Raw genomic sequence first — 22,616 nt, 5'->3', positions numbered from 1 at the left:
AGGAGATTCACAGCCCGTTCTTTGGCTAGAGCCCTCAGCAATTTGGTCATCGAGGGAGAGAGGAAGTGGAGAGCCATTTGACCTTATCCAGCTCTCCCGCATCTTCCACTGGGGAGAAAGTTACAACACGTACAAAGGCATACCTGATTGGCTGACACAACATTCCTAAGTTGGACAACATGGCTCTTTATCGTTAGCTAAAACAAAAAATACTATTATTAACAGGACACTCTGCTTTTGCAGAAAAGTGCTGAAATAAAACCTTGAGAACATGCCTCAAGTATGGCTCCAGCATCGACACCTTCAATCAGAATGGATGCATCAGAGATTGGTTCCAGAATCCTTCAGGAATAGCGTTTTGCCTTTAATACACTGATTGGAATGTCAGGCCAGTCTTTTACTAGGTCCCACCATATTGCTTCTTCTCCTCTGTTTGATTGAACGCTGACTTACTTTCCAAAGATTTTCCTGTCCCACACAGTCTTGCATGAAGTATCAATCTTTTCTATGGTCGTAAGGGTCCGGTCCGGTCCGGAATCCATGTTCCAGGTCTCAATCCAGTCCGAGTGCTCCAGACACTGGGTCCTGCAGTTGTCCCTCCCATCACCCGTGAACTAGTTAGGACCCTCCTGGCTCAAGGAGGCACACCTGTGACTCATTGAGCTGCAGTTGTTTATAAGGGGCCTTGGGACTGGGACCAGGTGGGTGGTCATTTTGTCCTGTATCCTGTTCTGCCCTGGTTGCCACCCAGCTTGAAATCCTGTTCTGCCCTGGTTGCTGGACTGTTCTGTATATGCTCCATCTGGTTGGTCTTGTTCCCCTGCTTCTCTTGCGATGGTCCTGCGTTTCTGCCTTATTCTCCTTGCTTGCACTGCCACGCTGTTGGTTGCCTTTCCCAATTTACCAGTGTATCACAGTACTCCTGCTGTTCACCTTGGACCCAGTGTCCTACCTGTTGCCTCCGTCGGGCAGGTCCAGCCAGACTGCCGCTGCCCGGCGGGGGTTCTGCACCCTCCTACCCGTTGCTTCCATCCGGCAGTTCCGGTCAGATTGCCACTGCCCGGCAGGGGTTCTGCCCCTTCCACCTATTGCTCCCTAAGCATTGTGCCCCGCACCTGCCCAGGTGTCCGCGTCTGGCCCAGGCCTCCATGTTTTCCGCCTGGCAGGCAGCCCTGCCTGGGATCCATGCGGCCTGTCGTAGGGACTCTTACCTTTGACTCCCTTCGATTCCCATGGACTGTGCCCCACACCTGCCCAGGTGTCCGCGACTGGCCCAGGCTTCTGTGTTCCTGCCTGGGAGGTGGCCCTGCCCGGGATCCCTGTGGCCCATCATAAGGAATCTACCTGCCTGCCTGCCCCGAACTGTAGGACCAGCCTGCCTGCCCGAACTCCGGGAGCCCGCACCGCTCTGTCTGCCTGACTCTCTATCTACCTGAACCCCAGCTCTACCCTTACATACCATGGCATCCCCATCCTGTCCTCCCCCTAGTACCTCAGTGTCTGCGTCCTGCGTTTGGGTCCATCCGGCCCCCATTCCTGACAACGGTTGCAGTAGAAAGTACTGGTCGCTCTATTGCCAAAACACCCTTTTCAGCAGCATTGCAGGTCCAACAGGTGGGTCATGGTTCCCAACATAGGTGTCATGTTTAGCTGAAACATTATCCAGTCAGATCAGCTTGAATGGTTTTCACCTTATTCCTCAAAATCTCTGTCTGTGGCATCAGGGGTCACTTTAGCCTCAGAAGCTACCTCTGAAGACATTACATAAGGAAATCTGCAGATGCTGGAAATTCAAACGCACACAAAATGCTGGTGGAACACAGCAGGCCAGGCAGCATCTATAAGGAGAAGCACTGTCGACGTTTCGGGCTGAGACCTATCATCAGGACTAACTGAAAGGAAAGATAGTAAGAGATTTGAAATCTCTTACTATCTTTCCTTTCAGTTAGTCCTGATGAAGAGTCTCGGCCCGAAACGTCGACAGTGCTTCTCTTTATAGATGCTACCTGGCCTGCTGTGCTCTGAAGACATTACTCAGCTTTCGGAAATGTTTCATTTCTCAGTCGTGTTTCCCCCTCTCTAACTTCTCTGAGTAACTCGGTAAAATATGGAGGAGGGTGCATCTTGTGGGTCATTCGAATACATGCAGCAATCATGTCACGTGACAGCGCTCCCTTCACAACTTCGTACACCCTCTAACAATTTCTCTCAGACAGTTGAATGCCCCTTTTGTGATACAAGCAGTGCAGCCAAAGCCCCATATTTGTCTTCCCCATCAGTTGCAGGCGTAACTCCAGAAAACATTTTCAGCCAATGAGAACTTCTCACATCGGACAACCCCTTTCCCTCACTTCACAGAAATGAGAACAACTTGACTTTAAAATCTTCACCATCAGCCACATTCCCCCGCCTCTCCAGAGATATGAACTGACCATGGCCCCGTCCCTACCCCACTGGGCAGCGCGACTTCAATCACGTCACTGGTAATCTTGTTGCAAGGGGGGGCACTGGGAGCAGACTCAAATGCAAGACACACACATTGAAGTACTGGGAACAGTACTAAGATGATCCAGAAAGCAAGAGAAGTCGAGTGGAAACGACGCTGGACATGGACATGGGCCCTGAACAAGACATGGACACCCGGCCTGGGCTAGGACTCAAACTAGGAAAGTGGGACCTGGACAAGAAACTCGTAACTAGGAGCCTGGACTAGGACTCCAAGCCAGAGACTGGACAGGGATCCAGAGCATGGGTCTTGACTCAGGCTCGGAACCCAGATACAGGCGAGGACTCAGGACTAGGATCAGACTAGACACAAGATAGTACTGGGAATACAAAGCCTTGGCTTGGACTGGACAAGGTTCTTGGATGTGGCTTGCAGCACAGAACGAGGAATCTCCAGCACCGGTCTGGGCAAGGAACTCCCGGGCTGGGTGAAGAACATGGACCGGATAAGGACACGAAGCTCTGACTTGGACAGGGCTGAAACACGATGCCTAGACTAGGTCTTGGAACAGAGGAACACAGCCTTGGACTTGAGCACAGGAACACAGAGCCGGGACCCTTTCTTGGAAACAGGACATACGGCCTGGACTTGTACACGGAACACAGAGCCAGGATCCCTTCTTCAGAACAGGACTTAGGGCTGGGGCTCCACACAGAGTCAGGAACCCTCCTTGGGGACAGGACGTAGAGCCGGGACTCTTCTTTGACACGGATGCTAAACACAGGGACACAAAGAGACAGTTCCAAACTCAATGGTAGATAGTTCCTTATCTTGGTGTGGCAAGGCTCTGGACTCACTCAGGTGGTTGAATTTGATGATGATACAGGCGAGGACACAGGCAAGGTTGCAGGCAAGATAGCGGGCAACAGTAACAGATGAAGGTTAGTGCCGAAGTAACTGTCAAGATACACTGCTGAAGTAATTGCCAGAGATTCAGAAGGGAGGGGAGAGAGATAAACCAGGGAATCCCTGGTTTGCAGAGGTATTTATGTGCCAGTCCAAATTGCAAATCAGGTGCCTCAATTAAGGCACCCAACAGAACAAGGGAAAAAACAGAAGACCTGGAATACGGATGAAATGGACCGGATCTGAACTGGAATACAGATTTCACGGACCGGACCATGACAAGTCTGGACTAACGCGACATCCATACCAGCCGATTGGTAAAAATACCATTCAATCAGTGTAACTTTCCCTACTTTTACAGAACACAGCACTCTAAGTAGCAGTTCATTGGGAATTTGAATATCGACCCTGCACACAACAAAAGCATTGCTTGAGGATATATTCTTTGAATTGCATCAAAAATTAAGCCCCGCAGCAACCATAATAAAGTACTTTAATTAAGATGCACCTCACTTTCCACAAGCACCAGTTTAAACACTGGCTTAGCACACAAATAAAGCACTTAATGAATCCTTATACAGTATTCAAGCATTCACACAGCATCCGAATGCCTGAAGACCCCTACAACTGTAACCCTCTCACCGGGTCTCGAACACAAACTTATAGAAAAGGAAAAGAAAATTAACTGGGCTGATTACAGTTCATCCAGTGCAATGTGCACGTAAACGGTGGAGCTCATTTCCAGAGAAGTCAGGGGTATTACTTTACTCATGCGCCAAAGACAAAACACTATTATTAACAGGACACAGTGATTTTGCAGAAAATTACTTAAATAAAAATACCTCACAGCACAGCAGTACAAATCTTAACCAGAGCATTACAATTAAATAATTTAGGACTGTGCAGATAGAAGATAGATAGACATAGAAAACAGAGAGAAGATTTGAAAGAGGTTTGTAAAATCTGCAAGGCTTTTTCCACTGAGGTTGGGTGGGACAACAACTAGAGGACATGGCTTAAGGGTGAAAGGTAAGCTTTCAGGGGAACATAAGAGGAAGCTTCTACACTCAGAGGGTTGTGAGAGTGTGGAATGAACTACCTGACCAAGGGGTACATGCAAGCTTGATTTCAAAGATTAAGAGAAGTTTGGATTTGTACATTGATAGTAAGGAGATGGAGGGCAATAATCCCAGTTAGGTTGATAGGAGTAGGCAATTTAAATGTCTTCTGCATGGACTAGGAGGGTCTACTCTGTGCAGTACTTCTCTATGACTCTATAACAGGAAACGCTTCAAACAAAAATTCAGTATATATTTAGGGGCGAGTAGAGTCAGAGGGGAAGAGGAAAAATGGAAAGCATCTATCTTTCGACATATAATTGTTAAAGATATTTTGGACATCTACAACAGCTTTCGAGTTGATGAGGCAAACTTTAAATCGGACACTCTGATGACAAAATTTGGGGAGAATTTTGTCCCAAGTAAAAAAATTATGTTTGAGAGATACATGTTCTTCTCCTATGAAAAGAAAGAAAATATTAGCTTTGACCAATATTTAGCTGGGCTTCACACACTGAGTTAGTCCTGTGACTTTGGAAACTTGAGAGACTCACTAGTCAGAGACAAAATAGTTTGTGGAATCCCAATAATAGGCTCAAAGAAAGCAATCGATATTCATGCCATCAGGATGGAGGATACCCAGATGAAAAAAAGTATTTGCTCCTCCACCCTGAGGGTGGCCTCATCTTGGCACAAGAGCATGTCCTGGATGGATTTGTCAGAACAGGAATGGGAATTGGAATTTAAATGTTTGGCCGCCAGAAAGTACCACATCTGGCATATGGTGTAGAGGTGCTCAATGAAGTCATCATCATATTTACAATGGGTCTCACCAGCAGAGAGGAGTCCACACCGGGAGCAGTGGACACAATTTACAAACTCAACAGATTTGCAGGTGAAGTGTTGTCTCACCTGGAAGGACTGTTTATGGCCCTGAATGACAGACAGACAGACAGACAAACATACTTTATTGATCCCAAGGGAAATTGGGTTTCATTACAGCCACACCAACCAAGAATAGTCTAGAAATATAGCAATATAAAACCATAAATAATTAAATAATAATAATAGGTAAATTATGCCAAGTGGAAATAAGTCCAGGACCAGCCTATTGGCTTAGGGTGTCTGACACTCTGAGGGAGGAGTTGTAAAGTTTGATGGCCACAGGCAGGAATGACTTCCTATAACGCTCAGTGTTACATCTCGGTGGAATGAGTCTCTGGCTGAATGTACTCCTGTGCCTAACTGGTACATTATGGAGTGGATGGGAGACATTGTCCAAGATGGCATGCAACTTGGACAGCATCCTCTTTTCAGACACCACTGTCAGAAAGTCCAGTTCCATCCCCCACAACATCACTGGCCTTACAAATGAGTTTATTGATTTTGTTGGTGTCTGCTACCCTCCCTCAACCTGCTGCCCCATCACACAACAGCAAACATGATGGCTCTGGCCACCACAGACAGAAGTGAGGGCAGAGATGTTTGGGCATGTGTAGCACTTGGGCCACTTGCAGGGAAACAAAATGCATTCAGGGAGATTGCTGGGGAGGGAGGAATAGACAAGGGAATCACAGAGGGAGTGATCCTGCAGAAATTGAAGGGGAGAAGATAAAGATATGTTTAGTGGTAGGATCCCTTTGAAGTTAGTAGAGGTTGCAGTGGATAATGTGTTGGATACTCTGGCTGATGGGGTGGTACGCAAGGACAAGAGGAATTCTGTCACTATTAGGGCAGTGGGAAAATGGGGTGAGCTTGGATGAAAGAGAAGTGGAGATATGGGTGAGGGCAGCATCAATAATAAAGGGAAGGAAACTCCAAATTTAAAAGGAGGAGAACATTTCTGATGTCCCAGAATGGAAAGCCACATCCTGGGAACTGATGAGGCAGAGGAAAAGAAACTGAGAAAAGGGAATACTATTTTTAAAAGAGGCATTTTTAAAATGAGTATAGAACAGTACTGCACAGAAACAGGCTCTTCAGCTGACAATGTTGTGCTGAACCAGCTAGAAAGCAAATCAAAAATACCCAAACACTAATTTCAACACCTCCTACCTACACCATGTCTATATCCCTCCATCTTCCTTCCATCCATGTACTTATCTAAATCTCTCTTAAAAACCTCAAATGTATTTGCATCCACCACACTCAGTAACAAACCTACACCCAACATATCCTTTGAAACTACCACCCTCACCTTCAACCTATGTCCCCTTTTTCAAACCTGTCTACTCCCTATCTCTTTTATATATGCCTCTCATAATCTTGTAAACCTCTGTCAGATCTCCTCCCAGCCTCCACCGCTCCAGAAAATTATGGTTGAAAATGCATAGGTTTATTAAAAGTATCGGTCGACTTTCTCTTCAGAGATGGAGATATTGAGATCAAGAAAGTGGAGGGAGGTGTCAGAGATGGACCAAGTGAATTTATGTGCAGTGTGGAAGTTAGAAGCAAAATAGATATAATTGCTGAGTTCAGCATGGGTGCACTAAGCTGCACCAACACAGTCATCAAAGTAGCGGAGGAAGAGTTGGGGAGTAAAATGGGCAAGGTTTCAAACATAAAACTGTTCTACATATTTGGTAAAGAGGCAGGCATAGCTTGAGCCCATACCAGTGCCCATAGCTACCCCTTGGGTTCAGAGAATGTGGGAGTTCAAAATTCAAAGTGAATGCATTATCAGAGTATATACATGTCACCACATGCAACCCTGAGATTATCTTCCTGTGAGCATTCTTAGCAAATCAAAACTTTTTAGCATACTGGCCTTCATCAGTTAGTGCACTAAGTTTGAACTGGATCATTACACTACATTTGTACAAAGCATTAGTGTGGTCACATGGAGTACTGTAAACATCAGGAACTGCAAACTGGAGAAGCTGAAGGAAATAATTTCAGGGTGAGGACCAGTTCTGTCAGACAGAGGAGGGAGATGGTGGAGGAGAATTGGATGGTTCTCTTGTCAAGAGACAAGCAGGGGGCTCTGAGACCTTCCTGATGGGGGATAAATATTTATTGACAGAGTCTCAAGCATGAATATTCCTGGAATTGGCAGTCACTCCGACCGAAATTGGATCCTGCCTACTGGAGTATGAGAGTTTCTGGAGAGTGGTGAGGATTTCCCAACGCATGTTGTCAGGTCTCCCTACAGTTGCTCCCAGTAGGCCAATGTGGTTTGCAGACATTCATAGTCTCCTGAGTTCATGATGTCTCAATCATGCTGTAACATGAGACATGTGGATGGTGGTTAACCCAAGTGCAGAGAAAGGAACAGAATTATTTCAGACTCAAAATAAACAAGATGATACAAACAAAATCCAAAGGCAAAATCATAAACAGTAGTACTACAAATGGAACTCCTATGATTGAGCACTGAGTGCTCAGCAGGAGGCTTTTAAGTACAGACCTTCCATGAAGGAATGTGGCAGGCAATAATTGGCAGTCTGAGTGTCTGAGGGACAGTGGCCGATAACCATACTCCAGGGAATTGGAGCGCTGGATCTTGGAGGCCTGCCGCTATTCAGTCAGGACCATGACAATATCACAACAGATCCCTTGGAGTGTGTAGCAGAAGGGTTCTTTGGGGTGTTATATTGTACAGCAGTAGACTCCCAGGAGTAATCCCGGGGTTTGGAGCTTTCTGTATTAAACAGATCACTGGGACTGCTTTAGAGGCTTGAATTTAATGCAGGGATCTGGGGACTTAATATGTTGAATAACAGATTCCCAAGAGTGAATTATAGGTCTTAATCTATTCCAGGTGTTCAGAGGGAGTAGATATAAATTAACAAATCCCCAGCAACGATGTGGAGGCAGGGATACAATACGTGGTATTGGGGGCTGGTATATACTATAGATTAACATTTACTCTTATTCAATCTGTGTGTGATTCTCTTGCTCTGACCTTGTAGCTATTTCTCAAATGGACAGTCAGATGACAACAAACAGAAGATGGGGAAACCCATGCCACTGGTTTATAACACAGACGGGAAGCTGCAGCTGAACCCAGAGGCTCTAGAGCTCCTCCAGTCCATCGAGGTTCCAATGGTTGTTGTGGTTATGGTTGGTGCTGTTCGTACAGGGAAGTCCTACCTCATGAACTGTCTCGCGGGAGATAAGAAGGGTAAGGGCAGTGGCTGTAAACTTCCACCTCTAACCTTTCATCTCTGTTTACTATCTGTCTTGCAGAAATTATCCTGAGACCAGGGACACAGAGCACACTTGTATTGTCAAGCTGTCAACAGTGGGAAATGTACTGGAGACATCCACTAGTGTCACATTGGTGTTCCCATCACTGTTTTGGACAATTGATCTAGAGAAATTTGAGGAACTTAAACTGCATGCTTGCCTCATATCTTGAATGCAGAGAACACACTGGTCTCATTAATAATGACTAGAGTTACTTGCTATAACACTGACACCGCATTGACCATCAATTGTCCTCTTTCACAAATTCTACAGCAATCGAATTTTATTCTTCCCATGCTCCCAACAATTCCTCTCAAACTCTATCCCTCACTCACAAATGAGGGATAGGATACTCACAATCTGCACATCTTTGTGCTATGGAAGATCACAGATCCACTTATGTTCTTGCAAAGTGTACCTCTCTGTCCCTCTCTGTCTCTCTCCCTCTGCAGGATTCTCAGTGGATTCATCTGTCCAGGCTCACACCAAAGGAATCTGGATGTGGTGTCGATCCCTCCCTCAGAGACCCAATGAGGTCCTCCTGTTGTTGGACACTGAAGGTCTTGGAGATTCTGAGAAGGTCAGTCCCTCCCTCTCAACTATTCCCCTCCTCAGAAGACTGGCTGCTTTCTTTTCAAATCTTCTTCTTCTTCTTCTTCTTCTTCTTCTTCTTCTTATTCTTCTTTTTCTTATTCTTATTATTATTATTATTATTATTATTATTATTATTCAAAAATACACAGGTACATCAAAGTAACAACACTTTCAATGCCTCAAAAAATTATCTTAAAGATTGAAAATTTTTGTGACTAAGAAAAACCCTACTAAGCAAGAAAAGTGAGAAAAAAAACCATAGAAAGCTTCTAAAAATAAACATCAAACTGCCAACAAGAAGAAAACATATATCAAAACAAAATTTACACTTAGATCGCGGAGGAAATCTATCAGTTAACTGAAATGATAGTAACGAGCAAATGAGCCCCATCTCTTCTCAAAATCAAATAAAGGTTCAAAGGTTTGACTTCTAATTTTCTCCAAACTTAGAGACAGCATCACTTGAGAGAACCATTGTGACAAAGTAGGAGCAGGTATGTCCTTCCATTTCAACAAAATGGCCCTCCTAGCTATCAATGTAACAAACACAATAACATGTTGGTCAGACAGAGAAATACCATGAATATTTTGAGGAATTATTCCAAAAAGCACAGTCAATTTATTAGGTTGTAAATTGATTCTAAGTGCTTTAGAAATTGTCAAAAAGACTGACTTCCAGAACGGTTTTAATATAGAACATGACCAGAACATATGTGTCAGTGTAGCTATCTCAGTTTTACATCTATCACAATACTTGTCAACATTGGGAAATACTTTAGAAAGTCTCTCTTTTGTCCAATGGTAACGATGCATAATTTTAAATTGAATCAGTGAGTGACAAGCACAGAAGAGTTATCCAATTTCAGAATCCGCATCCAATCCTCCCATATAAAAGTCAAATTGAGTTCTTTCTCCCAATCCTGTTTAATCTTAAGTAAAGGACACTTATCCCATTGTAATAATAAATTATAAATTCTTCCAATAGAACCTTTCATCAAGGGGTTCATATTCATAATAGTATTTAACAAGTCAGCCTCCAATATATAAGGAAAATTTCTTAAATATTTTTGTAAGAAAATGTCTAACTATGAAAGAGAATATTTATCGACTAATTGTTCAAAAGACATCAATCTGCCTTCTTTAAATAAGTCCAAAAAAGACTTAATACCTTTATTTAAGTCAAAAAATTGGATCACTCCAGGAAGGTTTAAAAAAGTAATTACGATAAATTATACTACTAAATATAGAATTAAAAAATTGCAGAACTGGAGCCAAATACGTAAAGAGTGATTAACCACAGGATATAAATTTAAATTAGCAACTTTAGCTAATTGTATAGGTAGAGCAACTCCCAATAACGAAGTTAAGTAAAACTGTTTCACAGCTCTCAGTTCCAGGTCTACCCAGATTAGCCGATCATTCCTATCACCCCAATATAACCAAAAGGACATATATTGCAAATTAAAGCCCAATAATACATTATTAGATTAGGCAAAGCGAGACCTCCGTCCTTTTTCAACTTTTGTATTTGACTTTTACTTATCCTTGGTCTTTTATTATCCCAAATAATCATCAGTTATCAACTGATAATAAGTTATCAACTCCTTTTTGATCGATTTTGGGTTGATCTAATTATGGAGGCATTTACACCCTGATAATAAAGAATATTCTTTCTTTTCGCATGTCCACAAAAACTATTCGAGGATTGATTATATTATAATTGATCCCCACCTTTTGCCTAATGTTAAAAACTGTGAATATGACGCTATTGCTATATCTGATCACACGCCTTTGAGTTTGTCCTTTGAATTTGATTATGTCATTTTTGTCCGTTCACCATGGCACGTCTCAGACTTTACTGCAAAACTCTGATTTTATCAGTTTTATTGAAAGCCAGGCAAAAGATTTTTTTCTTTTTAATGATGTAGGAGGTATGTCTAAATTAATTATATGGGATGCATTCAAAGCATTTTTACGTGGTTAGATTATTTCTTATTCAGCTAAACTCAAAAAAAAAACAGACAAAAGCAGAATTAGATAAAATTTCAAAACAAATTAAAGATTTAGATAATGTCTGTGCGGTTTCCCCTAATATTGACTTATTTTTGAAAAGGGTGGAACTTCAATCACTATATAATCTATTATTAACTCATCCAATCAAAAGTTATCTGCTTAAGTTAAAGAGCCTATTTTATTTGTTTGGAGATAAAAATAATAAATTACTTGCATTTCAATTAAAATCGGCTGGAGCCAAAAGGCAAATTTTGAAAATTCGTAGAAAGGATGGTACCTTGGCTGGGAATATGAAGAAATCAATAAGATTTTCCAAGATTTTTATACTGAACTTTATAAATCTCAGTCTTCAGTAGATTCTTCTGAAATGAATGCCTTTTTACGAAAGATTGATTTCCCTAATATTTCTGCTGAGGATCAAAAACTCTTGATGCCCAAATTACTGAATCCAAAATCCATAAAGCTATTTTTTCAATGCAATCTGGTAAGACCCGGGACTTGATGGTTATCCTGTAGAATTTTATAAAAGAATTTGGAAAACTGCTTTCTCCATCTATGTTGGAGATGTTTAAAGATTCTTTTGTGAAAATTGACTTACCCTCTACTTTCTATGAAGCTTCTATTACTTTAATCCTCAAATAAGGATAAAGATCCTACTGATTGTGCCTCATACAGACCTATCTCATTACTGAATGTTGATGCTAAGATTCTCTCAAAGATAATGGCCAATCAGTTGAAGAGTATTTTGGGTAAAATCATTTTTAAAGATCAAACAGGCTTTATAAAGGGTCGTTATTCTTTTTCAAATGTTTGGAGATTACTTAACATTATATATTCACCCTCTTCTAAAACACAATGTGTAATATTTTTGGATGCTGAAAAAGCATTTGATCGAGTTGAATGGAAATATTTATTTAATGTTTTAGAAAAATTTGCTTTTGGTATTAACTTAATAATTGGATTAAAATTATATATAAAGCTCCTGTTGCTACTATTGTCACCAATAACTGTAGGTCTCCCCTTTTTCAGCTATCACGGGGACAAGACAAGGCTGTCATTAAGTCCATTGTTATTTAACTTAATATTAGAACCCCTTGCTATTGCTCTTTGTGAAACTATAAATATAAATGGGATTTTTATGAATGAGACCATGCATAAGATCTCTCTTTATGCTAATGATTTATTGGTATATATATCTAAGCCTGAATAATCTATTCCTGCTTTGCTGAAATTATTTGACAAATTTGGAGATTTTTCAGGATATAAAATAAATTTTAGTAAAAGCGAATTACTTCCTTTAAATGAATTTGTCTCTATATACGATAATATTCCTTTCAAAGTTACAGATTCTTTTGGATATTTAAGTGTCAGAATTACAAAAAAAATAAGGATTTTTATAAAGCTGGTTTTCCTCCTTTAGTGGACTCTATGAAGTACTCATTTAGTAGATGGAGCCCACTTACATTTTCACTTGTTGGTCGTATTCATATACATTTGTAGTTAAAATGATGATTTTACCAAAATTTTTATATTTATTTCAGAATATTCCTGTTTTTTTGACTAAGAAGTTTTTTGATCAGATTGATTCTATTATTCTATCTTTTATTTGGGATAATAACAGAACACTGGTTTCATTACCATATGGGTAACCCACAGGAATGATCCACAAACCAGAGTTCAAATCCCACCACAGGCAATGGGGATGTTTAAATTCTCTCCACAATCTAGATGTGAAGTAAAAATTTATTAATTTGTTAACTAGTTAACATTTTAATCACGTACATGCTGAGCTTCAGGGAAGAATTCTGCCATCTTTTTCATTTGAACTGTATGTGATACAAGACCATCACCCACTCCGTTTCCTGTCCCACCCACACAATTCCCATCCCATTCTCCCGAATGAAAATGATGTTAAGGTACCACGACAGTGTGATATCCCCCAGCACTGTGGTGGTGAGCACTGGGCGAGGCTTCCCTTGGCCATACATCTGCCACTGGTGGTATTGACAGGAAGGATGCTGTGGAGGGAAGCCTCACAGACCAATCTCTGTAAACACCGAGCAGGAAATATCCAAAAATGGGACGGTTATTTATTAGACTGATCTCAGAGCAAGAGTTCTCACTAACTGTTCATCTATCCTACAAACTTTGTACGTGCAGGGAGACAGCAAGAATGATAATTTCATCTATTCGCTGGCTATCCTTCTGAGCAGCATCCTCATTTACAATGGGCAAAGAAACATCGACCAGCGATCCCTGCAAGACCTACAGTATCCTTCACTGGTGTCTCCCAGTCCTTCTCTTTCAGGGTGATATCTGTACAGTGACCAGTGTGTGTGTCTCTCTCTCTCTCTCTCTCTCTCTCTCTCTCTCTCTCTCTCTCTCTCTCTCTCATCTGCACAGCAACCGATGTCTCTCAATCCTACTGTCTTGGGGAGATATCGTATGCTGACAAGTTTTTCTCAGCCCCTGTCTCTCTCAGTGGGATATTGTATTGGTAAGTGTACGGGTGAGATGTGTGGATCTGAAAAATGGACACAGCAAGGCAATGGTTAACATTTAGAAATTTGTGGGTTTGTCCTGTTTTGAAGGTCTACCTGCATGTTGGGCAAATTGACCCTTGATATTAGATAAGGGTAGAACAATGTGATTCTTGGTCTACCTGATTAAATGGTCTAAAAGCAAACCAAAAGTGCTGATTTGTGTAAAAGTAATTAATCACCTTGTCTTTAAAGAATGTTTTTTTAACATTGTTTGGTTGTAAGATTAATAGAATACATTGTCCCTGAGGAGGCAGAGGCCAATTGCTGAAGGTCACCTGACGAAAAGGTTAAGGTCATGTAAATGTCGGATTGGATGCCTTGCCCCACCAGCTGGACTGGGAGGTGGTGATAGGTGGGCAAGTTCTTTCTTGGGCAGAGCACTCACCTGGGTCCCACCTTCAGGCCGAGCAGCTGAACCAGCACCGAGGACCTCCACCCTAGCAGGTCCACAGTTGATCGCCTGCATCAGGAACCACGCAGACGTTGCTAAGTATACTCGGCGGTGTAGACTACGAAGGGTTGCTTAAGTTAGCCCTACCTATTAGTGGTGTAGGTAGTGTACAATATAAAACATTTCTCACACCTCTTTATTTTCTTCTCTGTATTATCAAGCATCCACTTGTTATGGTTATATTTTTTCGGGTATCAGTTTTTGTGGAACAGATATTTGTGCACAGACACACATTTCTATGTCCCTTTCTTTTGGCATATATCTGTACACTGATCACTGTCTCTCAATCATAGAGTCATTGAGTTATACAACAGGGAAGGTATCCCTTTGGCTATGCTTGACCATACTGACTAAAATGTATTCTCAAGCTGATCCAGCACTTTCCCATATTCCTATGAATTCTCATCATCTTCATACCTGTCCACGTACTTCATAAATGTGTCTAATGTATGTGCCTTACCCACTTTCTCTGCTAGCTCGTTCAATATACTCAACATCCTTCATGTATACATAACCAATATCTCAGGTTCTTATTAATCCTTTCACTCTAACTGTAATACTATATCCTGTAGTTTTCTTCTCCACAACCTAGCAAACAAAGACCACTGACCCTATCAATGCCCTTCATCATTTTTATTACAGCTGTGAGACCACCCCTCATTCTTCTATGCTCCAAAGAATAAAGGCCAAGGTGTTTATCCTCACAGTTCCATGACTCCTAGACACATCCTTCAAAATGCTTCTTTGCACTCTTTCTGGTTTAATCACATCCTTACTATAACTGCATGACAAGAACTGTACACAGTACTCCAAGTGTGACCACATTAACACTTTGTACAATCATAGTGTAACCACCCACTTCAAACTTAGTTTACTAACTGATGAAGTCCAACATGCTAAAAACTTTATACACACCCCCGTTCTCTCTACTTGTGACTCCCTTTTAAGGGAACCTTGATCCAACACTTCAAGGTGCTTTTGTTATGTAGAAGTATCTAGATCCCTTACATTCAATGCAGAAGTCCTCCAATGATTAGTCCTTCCACAATATAACTCTATGTGCTTGTCTGAATTCCATTTCACATTCCTGAGCCCAGCTGACCAAGATCCCACTGTGCTTGCTGGTACTCATCTTCAATGTCCACTGTGACAGTGAAATAGTGCTTGAGAACAGTACACATCTCCAGCAGTTCCACAAACACATTTCCATCTTGGTCTTTCAGAGGCCTTATATTCCCTATGTTACTCTTCTTTCATTCATATATTTGTAGTGTCACTTAGAATTCTCCTTAATTTTACCAGCTAAAGTCACCTCATGCTCTGTTCTGCCCTCCAAATTTCCACACAGAGTTTACTCTGGCATTCTATATATGAGTTCAACGATTCACTTTCTCCCAGCTGCCTGTTTCTGAATCAAGACACCTTTTTCCACGATCAAATTTACAATAATCCTTGATATCCAGGATTCTCAAACAGCAGCAGCTTTGCCTTTTACTCATCGAGTCCCTCTTTCTCGGGGAGATATCTCCACAATGACTGGCGTCTCTTAGACACACTCTCTCTGAGAGGGAGATCTGTACACTGACCAGTGTCTCTCAGTAACTCTCTCTCAGGAGTCGATCTGAACAGTGACTGACATTCCTCACCATTTACCTGCCAACCTTTTATTCCTTTATCCTTGATGTTGCTCCCAGTTTTGTGACTGAACTGTCTAAGCGGATCCAGATGAAGGCCCAGCCCGATGACTGTGACAGTTGGGAATTTGTCCGCTTCTTCCCTGAATTTGTCTGGGTGCTCCGTGATTTGACACTGGATATGCACATTGATGGAAAAGATGTGACTCCAAATGAGTACCTGGAGCACAGCCTGAAACTGAAGGACAGTGAGTATGCAGCAATGCCAGTCTCTGAGGAGATAGGGAGAACTTGGAAAGGGGCCAGAGAATGGAGGGAGCAGGGTTGAATTCAATGTTTGAGAGGGTGGTGGAGGAAGGGGCAACCTCTTACATTTGAGAACCTCTTACACACTCCAGGGTCTCCATGGCCCATTCACATCTGTCATTCCCACTGACTCTGCATCCCCCTGCCCTGTTCACATTCACATTACGTCACAATTCCTTCCAATAATGATACCAAAGTACACCATCCTCTGGTTTGATGGTATAAATGCACCACTCCCACCCAGATGATGCTCCTTCCCATCAGAGTTTCATCCGATTGGCTGATTGCCACTGTCCCACACACCCCTCTCAATGAACATGATCCTCAACTACCCTATATGTCACATCATTCCCGTCTATGACAAGTCACCCATGACCCAATTACAATGGACGATGCCTCTCCCACACATCCTTTTCTTCACCATTACACCTTGCAAACTGTCTCCCCTCTATTTCCTTCCTGTCCTTCCACTGTTCCTCCCCACAGTCCTGGGGGTAACAGTTGCCTTGTTGGGAATGGGAGAGCAGACTCATTAAGTTATTCAGGCCTGATTCCTGGTTCTTTTTTACAGGTGAGACCAGTGAGCAGGACAAGGAATATAATGAACTCCGCAGGTGTATCCGCAATCATTTTCCCTCACGTTGCTGCTTTGCATTTCCCACTCCCACATTCCGGAAGAAACTCAAGCAGCTCCAGGAACTGGAGGACAAGGATCTGGATGGGGAGTTTGTTACAGAGCGGCAGAACCTCATCAATTACATTTACACCCACAAGAAAGTCAAGAAAGTTGTTGGGGGTCAGCTGGTCACGGGCAGGAGTGAGTAACCGGGCAAAACCTCACCATCTCTCTTCAGTATAACACACTAACCGAGCATGAGAAAATCTGCTGATGCTGGACATCCAAAGCAACACACACAAAATGCTGGAGGAGCTCAGCAGGCCAGGCAACATCTATGGAAAAGAGTAAACTGTCATCATTTCACACTGTGACTCTTAATCAGGACTAGAAAGTAAGGGGAGAAATCAGAATGAGTAGATTGGGTGGGGGGAGGAACAAGTATAAGGTGGCAGGTGATAGGTGAAACTGGAGGAGGTGGTGAAGAAGGGAGCTGGGAAGTTGATTGGTGAAAGTGATAAAGGGTTGGAGAAGGGGGAATCTGATAGGAGAGGAGAGAAGAGAATGGAAGACGGGAAAGGGAGGAGCACCAGAGGGAGGTGATGGGCAGGTAAGAAGAAAATCTATGAGTGGGAAACAAGGATAGAGAATGATGAATAAGATGAGGTTGGTAAATAACCAGATGTTCAAGAAATCGACGCTCATTCCATCAGAATGAGCACCTTCACTCTGTCTGCCCAAAAATGCGGTATTTCCTGGTGGCCACCCACTTCAATTCTTCTTTCCATTGCCATTCCAACATGTCAGTTCATGACCTTGTCTACTGCCACGATGAGGCCACGTTCAAGTTGGAGGAGCAGCACCTTATATTCTGCCTGGGTAGCCTCCAACCTGATGGCATGAATATCGATTGGATGTTTGTGTAACAGGCGTGAGTGAAAAGCAGGTTGGATCCAATTGGAGCAGCACCCAGCATCTGCAGATTTTCTCCTGTTTGTGATTTGATTACTACTCTGCGAAGTCTCTTCCAGGGTGCCAACCCTGGAGAAGTTTAAAACTTTACTTCGAAGTGAGTTCAGTGAAACCTTCTCTCACTGCTCCCCTTTGTGATCTCTGCTGCTCTCCAACACTTTAATCATATGCTTACCCAGACCATTCTCCTTGTGTTTCTCTCTCCCCTCTCCACCTTTGAAATCTACTCTGCAGCTTTTTTTCCCTCCAGTCCTACGGAAGGGTTTTAGTCTAAACGTCAACCTTTTCCATAGATGCTGCCTGGCCTGCTAAGTTCCTCCAGCATTCTGTGTCTGTTCTTTGGATATCCAGCATTTGCAGATTTTCTCTTGTTTGTGATGGGATCCAGTTGGAAGTCTGTATACTGGAATTGAATGGGAAAGGGGAGGGACCATTGGAATTGTGTTAAGTGGAAGTGAAAGGGAAAGGGTTGGGATCACATTGGAAGTGAGTACAATGGACATTTATGGGAAGAAGTTTGGATCCCATTTGTTGTGAGTACAATGGAACTTAATGTGAATAGGTAGATGGGAATGAGTGGGATGGTGTGGAATACCAGCATGAGTATAGAGGGTAGAAATAAATGCATGAAATCACTGCGAATGAATGGGAAGGTGTGGGGTCCCACTGGGAATATCAACTGTGGTCTTGAATAGGAAGGGTTGGAAGCATAGACTGAGTGGGATTGAGTGTATGAATGATGAGAGAGAATTGGAGGAGGTGTGATTCCATTGAAAGTGAATAAGAATATGTTGTGATGTGGAGAGTGGGAATTGAGGGTGTGATCAGATCCTCAGGCACTGACTTTTCGAAACATTCCACACAGGATTTGCTGAATTGACCAAGGCATACGTGAGCATGATGTCGGATGGGGTCCTACCATGTGTGGAGAGCAGTGTCGCTAAATTAGCGGAGGTGGAAAACCAAGCAGCAGTAAATGAAGCCCTGAAATTCTATCACAATGAAATGAAAAAAATCTCAGAACCTCATGATCTTACCATGAGCGGAATCATGGAGAATTACAGTACGAAGAGCATAGAGGCACTCAGTATCTTCCACAAAAGGTCTATGAACAACAACATTGACAAATACATCCAGCAGCTGGAGGTGAGCTGCTAATGTTCAGTGACTACCAACTGTCTCATCTCTGAACACCTGTCCCTGGACCCAACCCATACAGACATAGACTGAGAAATAGAGAGAAAAGATATATCATCCTGAAAGTGAGGGACTGAGAGACACTGGATAGTGCAGGTTACTCCATGACTTAGAGGGGCACAGAGACACTGGTTTGTATACAGATCACTCCTTGTCAGAGTACAAATTTCTCCCTGAGAGAGAGCAACTCCAAGACACAGTCAGTGTACAGATCTCTCCGTGAGAGAGAACGAATCAGAGATATAGTTAGTGTACAGATCTCCCACTGAGAGAGATGGACAGAGAGATACTGGTCAATGTACAGATCTCTCCCTGAGAGAGAGCAACTCAGAAATAAAGTTATTGTGCAGATCTTCCCCTTATAGAGAAGCACTGAGAGACACTGGACAGTGTACAATACTTGGTTTCCTCATTTATTGTACTTTTTTCCCTCACTTCTAGGAGACAATGAGATCCTCTTACATGTCTCTCATGACCAAGATCAAGGAAAAGTCTCAAGACCACTGTCAGGCACAACTTGAAGAAGTAATGGAATCAATTAAGGAAAACCTGACATCTGGACATTATCAGAAATCTGGTGGTTACCAGGAGCTGAAGAAGGATCTTGATAATTCCATAAAGGAGTATGAAGAAAAGACCAAGAACCAGATCGAGGTGTGTTATGGCAAGGCATTTAGTTTTCAATTCTCATAGCTTTTCCTTCCTCTGACTTACATGAATTCAGAACACTCCTCTCTCTGCCTCTTTCCATTCAGCCAACAAAAGTGAATCCAGTCTCTGTAATATCTGGAATGGGATTAACTGGGTAGATTGAGTCTGTAATCAGGAAACCAGTTATAGTGGCTGGTGGAGGAGATTCGGTGGTAGGATTTGTCAGTGATGGGGGTAGTGCCTTTGGGGCTGTGGGAGGAGATTCAGTGAGTGGAGAGTCAGTAATGGAGCAGAGTATGGGAGAATTCTTTCATCACTGGTTTTCAAAGCCATCCAATCTCTCCCTTAAAAAATCTTAACTGTGCTTCAGTGGAGAGAGTTCCAAGAGCCAATCCTGCATTGAGGGGAAAAAAATTATTTTCATATCTCCATTGATCAAGCTACCTGTTTATCTAACTCAGCTTTGCAATTCATGACCATCCAGTCCATTTGCTGATTCTGTGTTTTCCCACAGAAGTGAATAGTCCCAATCTGTCCTACCTACTCTAATAAGGTAATATGTCCTTCCAGGTATCAGTCCAGGAGCCCATCACTGAAGTGTTAGTGTTAAAGGAGACCTATACTGTCCATACTCCAGATGTAATCTCACCAAAACCTGATATATCTGTAACTAAAGTATTTCCCTTCCACTTTTGTTACACGCTCTATCTCTCCCTCTTACTGGCACATAAACATTTTGCAAATCTTGTACTACGAAACCCAGATCCCTCTACATCTCAGAACTTCATAAACTTTCCCATTTGGATAATATGCTTCTATTTGTCTTTCTGCCACAATGGTATTTTGCATTATCCCACATTGTGCTTGATTTGCCTGATCCTTGTTCATTCACAGAAAATATCTCTCTACTCTTTGCCACTGCTATGTGTCGGTCTTGCAACTTATCCTTGTGTCATTTAGGAAATAAATTCTGCCTTCATCCAGGCCACAATATAAATTGCACATAGTTTTCAGTTGCAATTTTACCAATTTCCTGTAGATTGGTAAGTTGAGTTCCCTTATTGCATATCAATCCCCAGCACTAGACATTTGATGATGAGAGCCTGTCTCTGGACTCTTGTGGATTGGTGTCATGGAAGAGAGTTGGATATGGATGATTGTATCTTCTCTTCTCTGTAGGGGTGGGCTGTCCTCAACAGTTTCCTGGAAGAGGAAAAGTCTCGTCTAGACCAGGTACAGGAGATGGACAACAAGCTGACAGAGGAACAAAGGCGTGTCTCTGGTAAGAAAATAAACAAAATGCTCAAAATATTCAGGTCAAGGAGCATCTGCAGATTTAAAATTAATTCTTCATGTCTGAAAACTTAAAATGTGAGACATTTCTGCTGAGTATTTCACCTCATTGTTCACCAGAAACATAGTGAGATCAGGGAGGGATGTGCTTATGTTCTTGGACATCTTCATATGAAGAAGAGCTTGGTGTTGGGTCTCGCGAAGAACATAAATGCAAGGCCAGAATGGCATGCCCAAGAGGAGTAGGTAAATTTGAGGCAGGAGTACGGGTCATCAGTGAGGAGTGGGTAATCCTTATTGAAGAGTTATAGATGCAGAGACAACAGAAGGCCTTAGCATGTGATGTAATTGAAATTCGAGCATAAATACTAACTCATTAATCCTTTATTGTTCACTGGTCATTTATGTTTGAAATGTATATATTAAAGGTCATTGCCCTATACTGTAATGCTGCCATGCAACCATAGAGCCATAGAACATTACAGCACAGAAACAGGCCTTTTGGCCCTTCTTGGCTGTGCCAAACCATTTTTTTTTTTTGCCTAGTCCCACTGACCTGCACCTGGACCATATCCCTCCAAACCCCTCTCATCCATGTACCTGTCCAAGTTTTTCTTAAATGTCAAAAGTGAGCCCACACTCACCACTTCATCTGGCAGCTCATTCCACACTCTCACCACTCTCTGTGTGAAGAAGTCCCCCCCCAATGTTCCCTTTAAACTTTTCCCCCTTCACCCTTAACCCATGACCTCTGGTTTTTTTCTCCCCTGGCCTCAGTGGAAAAAGCTTGCTTGCATTCACTCTATCGATACCCATCATAATTTTATACACGTCTATCAAATCACCCCTCATTCTCCTATGCTCCAGGGAATAAAGTCCTAACCTATTCAACCTTTCTCTGTAACTCAGTTTCTCAAGTCCCAGCAACATCCTTGTAAACCTTCTCTGCACTCTTTCAACCTTATTAATATCCTTCCTGTAATTAGGTGACCAAAACTGCACACAATACTCCAAATTCAGTCTCACCAATGTCTTATACAACCTCACCATTACATTCCAACTCTTATACTCAATACTTTGATATATAAAGGCCAATGTACCAAAAGCTCTCTTTACAACCCTACCTACTTGTGATGCCACTTTTAGGGAAATATGTATCTGTACTCCCAGATCCCTCTGTTCTACTGCACCCCTCAGTGTCCTACCATTTACCTTGTATGTTCTACCTTGGTTTGACCTTCCGAAGTGCAATGCCTCACACTTGTCCTCATTAAACTCCAACTGCCATTTTTCTGCCCATTCCTCCAACTGGTCCAAATCCCTCTGCAAGCTTTGAAAACCTTCCCCACTGTCCGCTACACCTCCAATCTTTGTATCATCAGCAAATTTGCTGACCCAATTTGCCACATTATCATCCAGATCACTGATATAGATGACAAATAACAATGGACCCAGCACTGATCCCTGTGGCACACCACTAGTCACAGGCCTCCACTCAGAGTAGCAATCCTCCACTAACACTCTCTGGCTTTCCCCTTTGAGCCAATGTCTAATCCAATGTACTCCCTCTCCATGTATACCTAGCGGCAGAATCCTCCTAACTAACCTCACATGCAGGACCTTCTCAAAGGCCTTACTGAAGTCCATGTATACAACATCCACTGTCCTCCCTTCATCCACTTTCCTGGTAACTTCCTCGAAAAAGTCTAATAGATTAGTTAAACATGACCTACCACGCACAAAGCCAT

At 42.5% G+C, this 22,616-nt stretch overlaps 1 protein-coding gene across 1 annotated transcript in view; it reads left to right on the top strand.

Moving 5' to 3' along the window:
- The window catches only part of LOC132382709 (guanylate-binding protein 1-like), a 40,104-nt gene that overhangs the window by 5,180 nt on the left and 12,308 nt on the right, over positions 1 to 22,616 (top strand). The window contains exons 2-10 of the mRNA XM_059953162.1: positions 7,433 to 7,521; positions 8,322 to 8,533; positions 9,051 to 9,178; positions 13,366 to 13,475; positions 15,894 to 16,081; positions 16,711 to 16,956; positions 18,593 to 18,873; positions 19,366 to 19,578; positions 20,755 to 20,857. Coding sequence (XP_059809145.1) covers positions 7,502 to 7,521; positions 8,322 to 8,533; positions 9,051 to 9,178; positions 13,366 to 13,475; positions 15,894 to 16,081; positions 16,711 to 16,956; positions 18,593 to 18,873; positions 19,366 to 19,578; positions 20,755 to 20,857 — 1,501 coding nt within the window. The 5' untranslated portion in view covers positions 7,433 to 7,501. The remainder of the gene's footprint in view (positions 1 to 7,432; positions 7,522 to 8,321; positions 8,534 to 9,050; positions 9,179 to 13,365; positions 13,476 to 15,893; positions 16,082 to 16,710; positions 16,957 to 18,592; positions 18,874 to 19,365; positions 19,579 to 20,754; positions 20,858 to 22,616) is intronic.

Source organism: Hypanus sabinus, chromosome 29, assembly GCF_030144855.1.
Source record: "Hypanus sabinus isolate sHypSab1 chromosome 29, sHypSab1.hap1, whole genome shotgun sequence".
NCBI classification, from domain to species: Eukaryota; Metazoa; Chordata; class Chondrichthyes; order Myliobatiformes; family Dasyatidae; genus Hypanus; species Hypanus sabinus.
The sequence above is the reverse complement of the archived record's forward strand: the minus strand, read 5'-3'. Positions and strand labels throughout refer to the sequence as shown.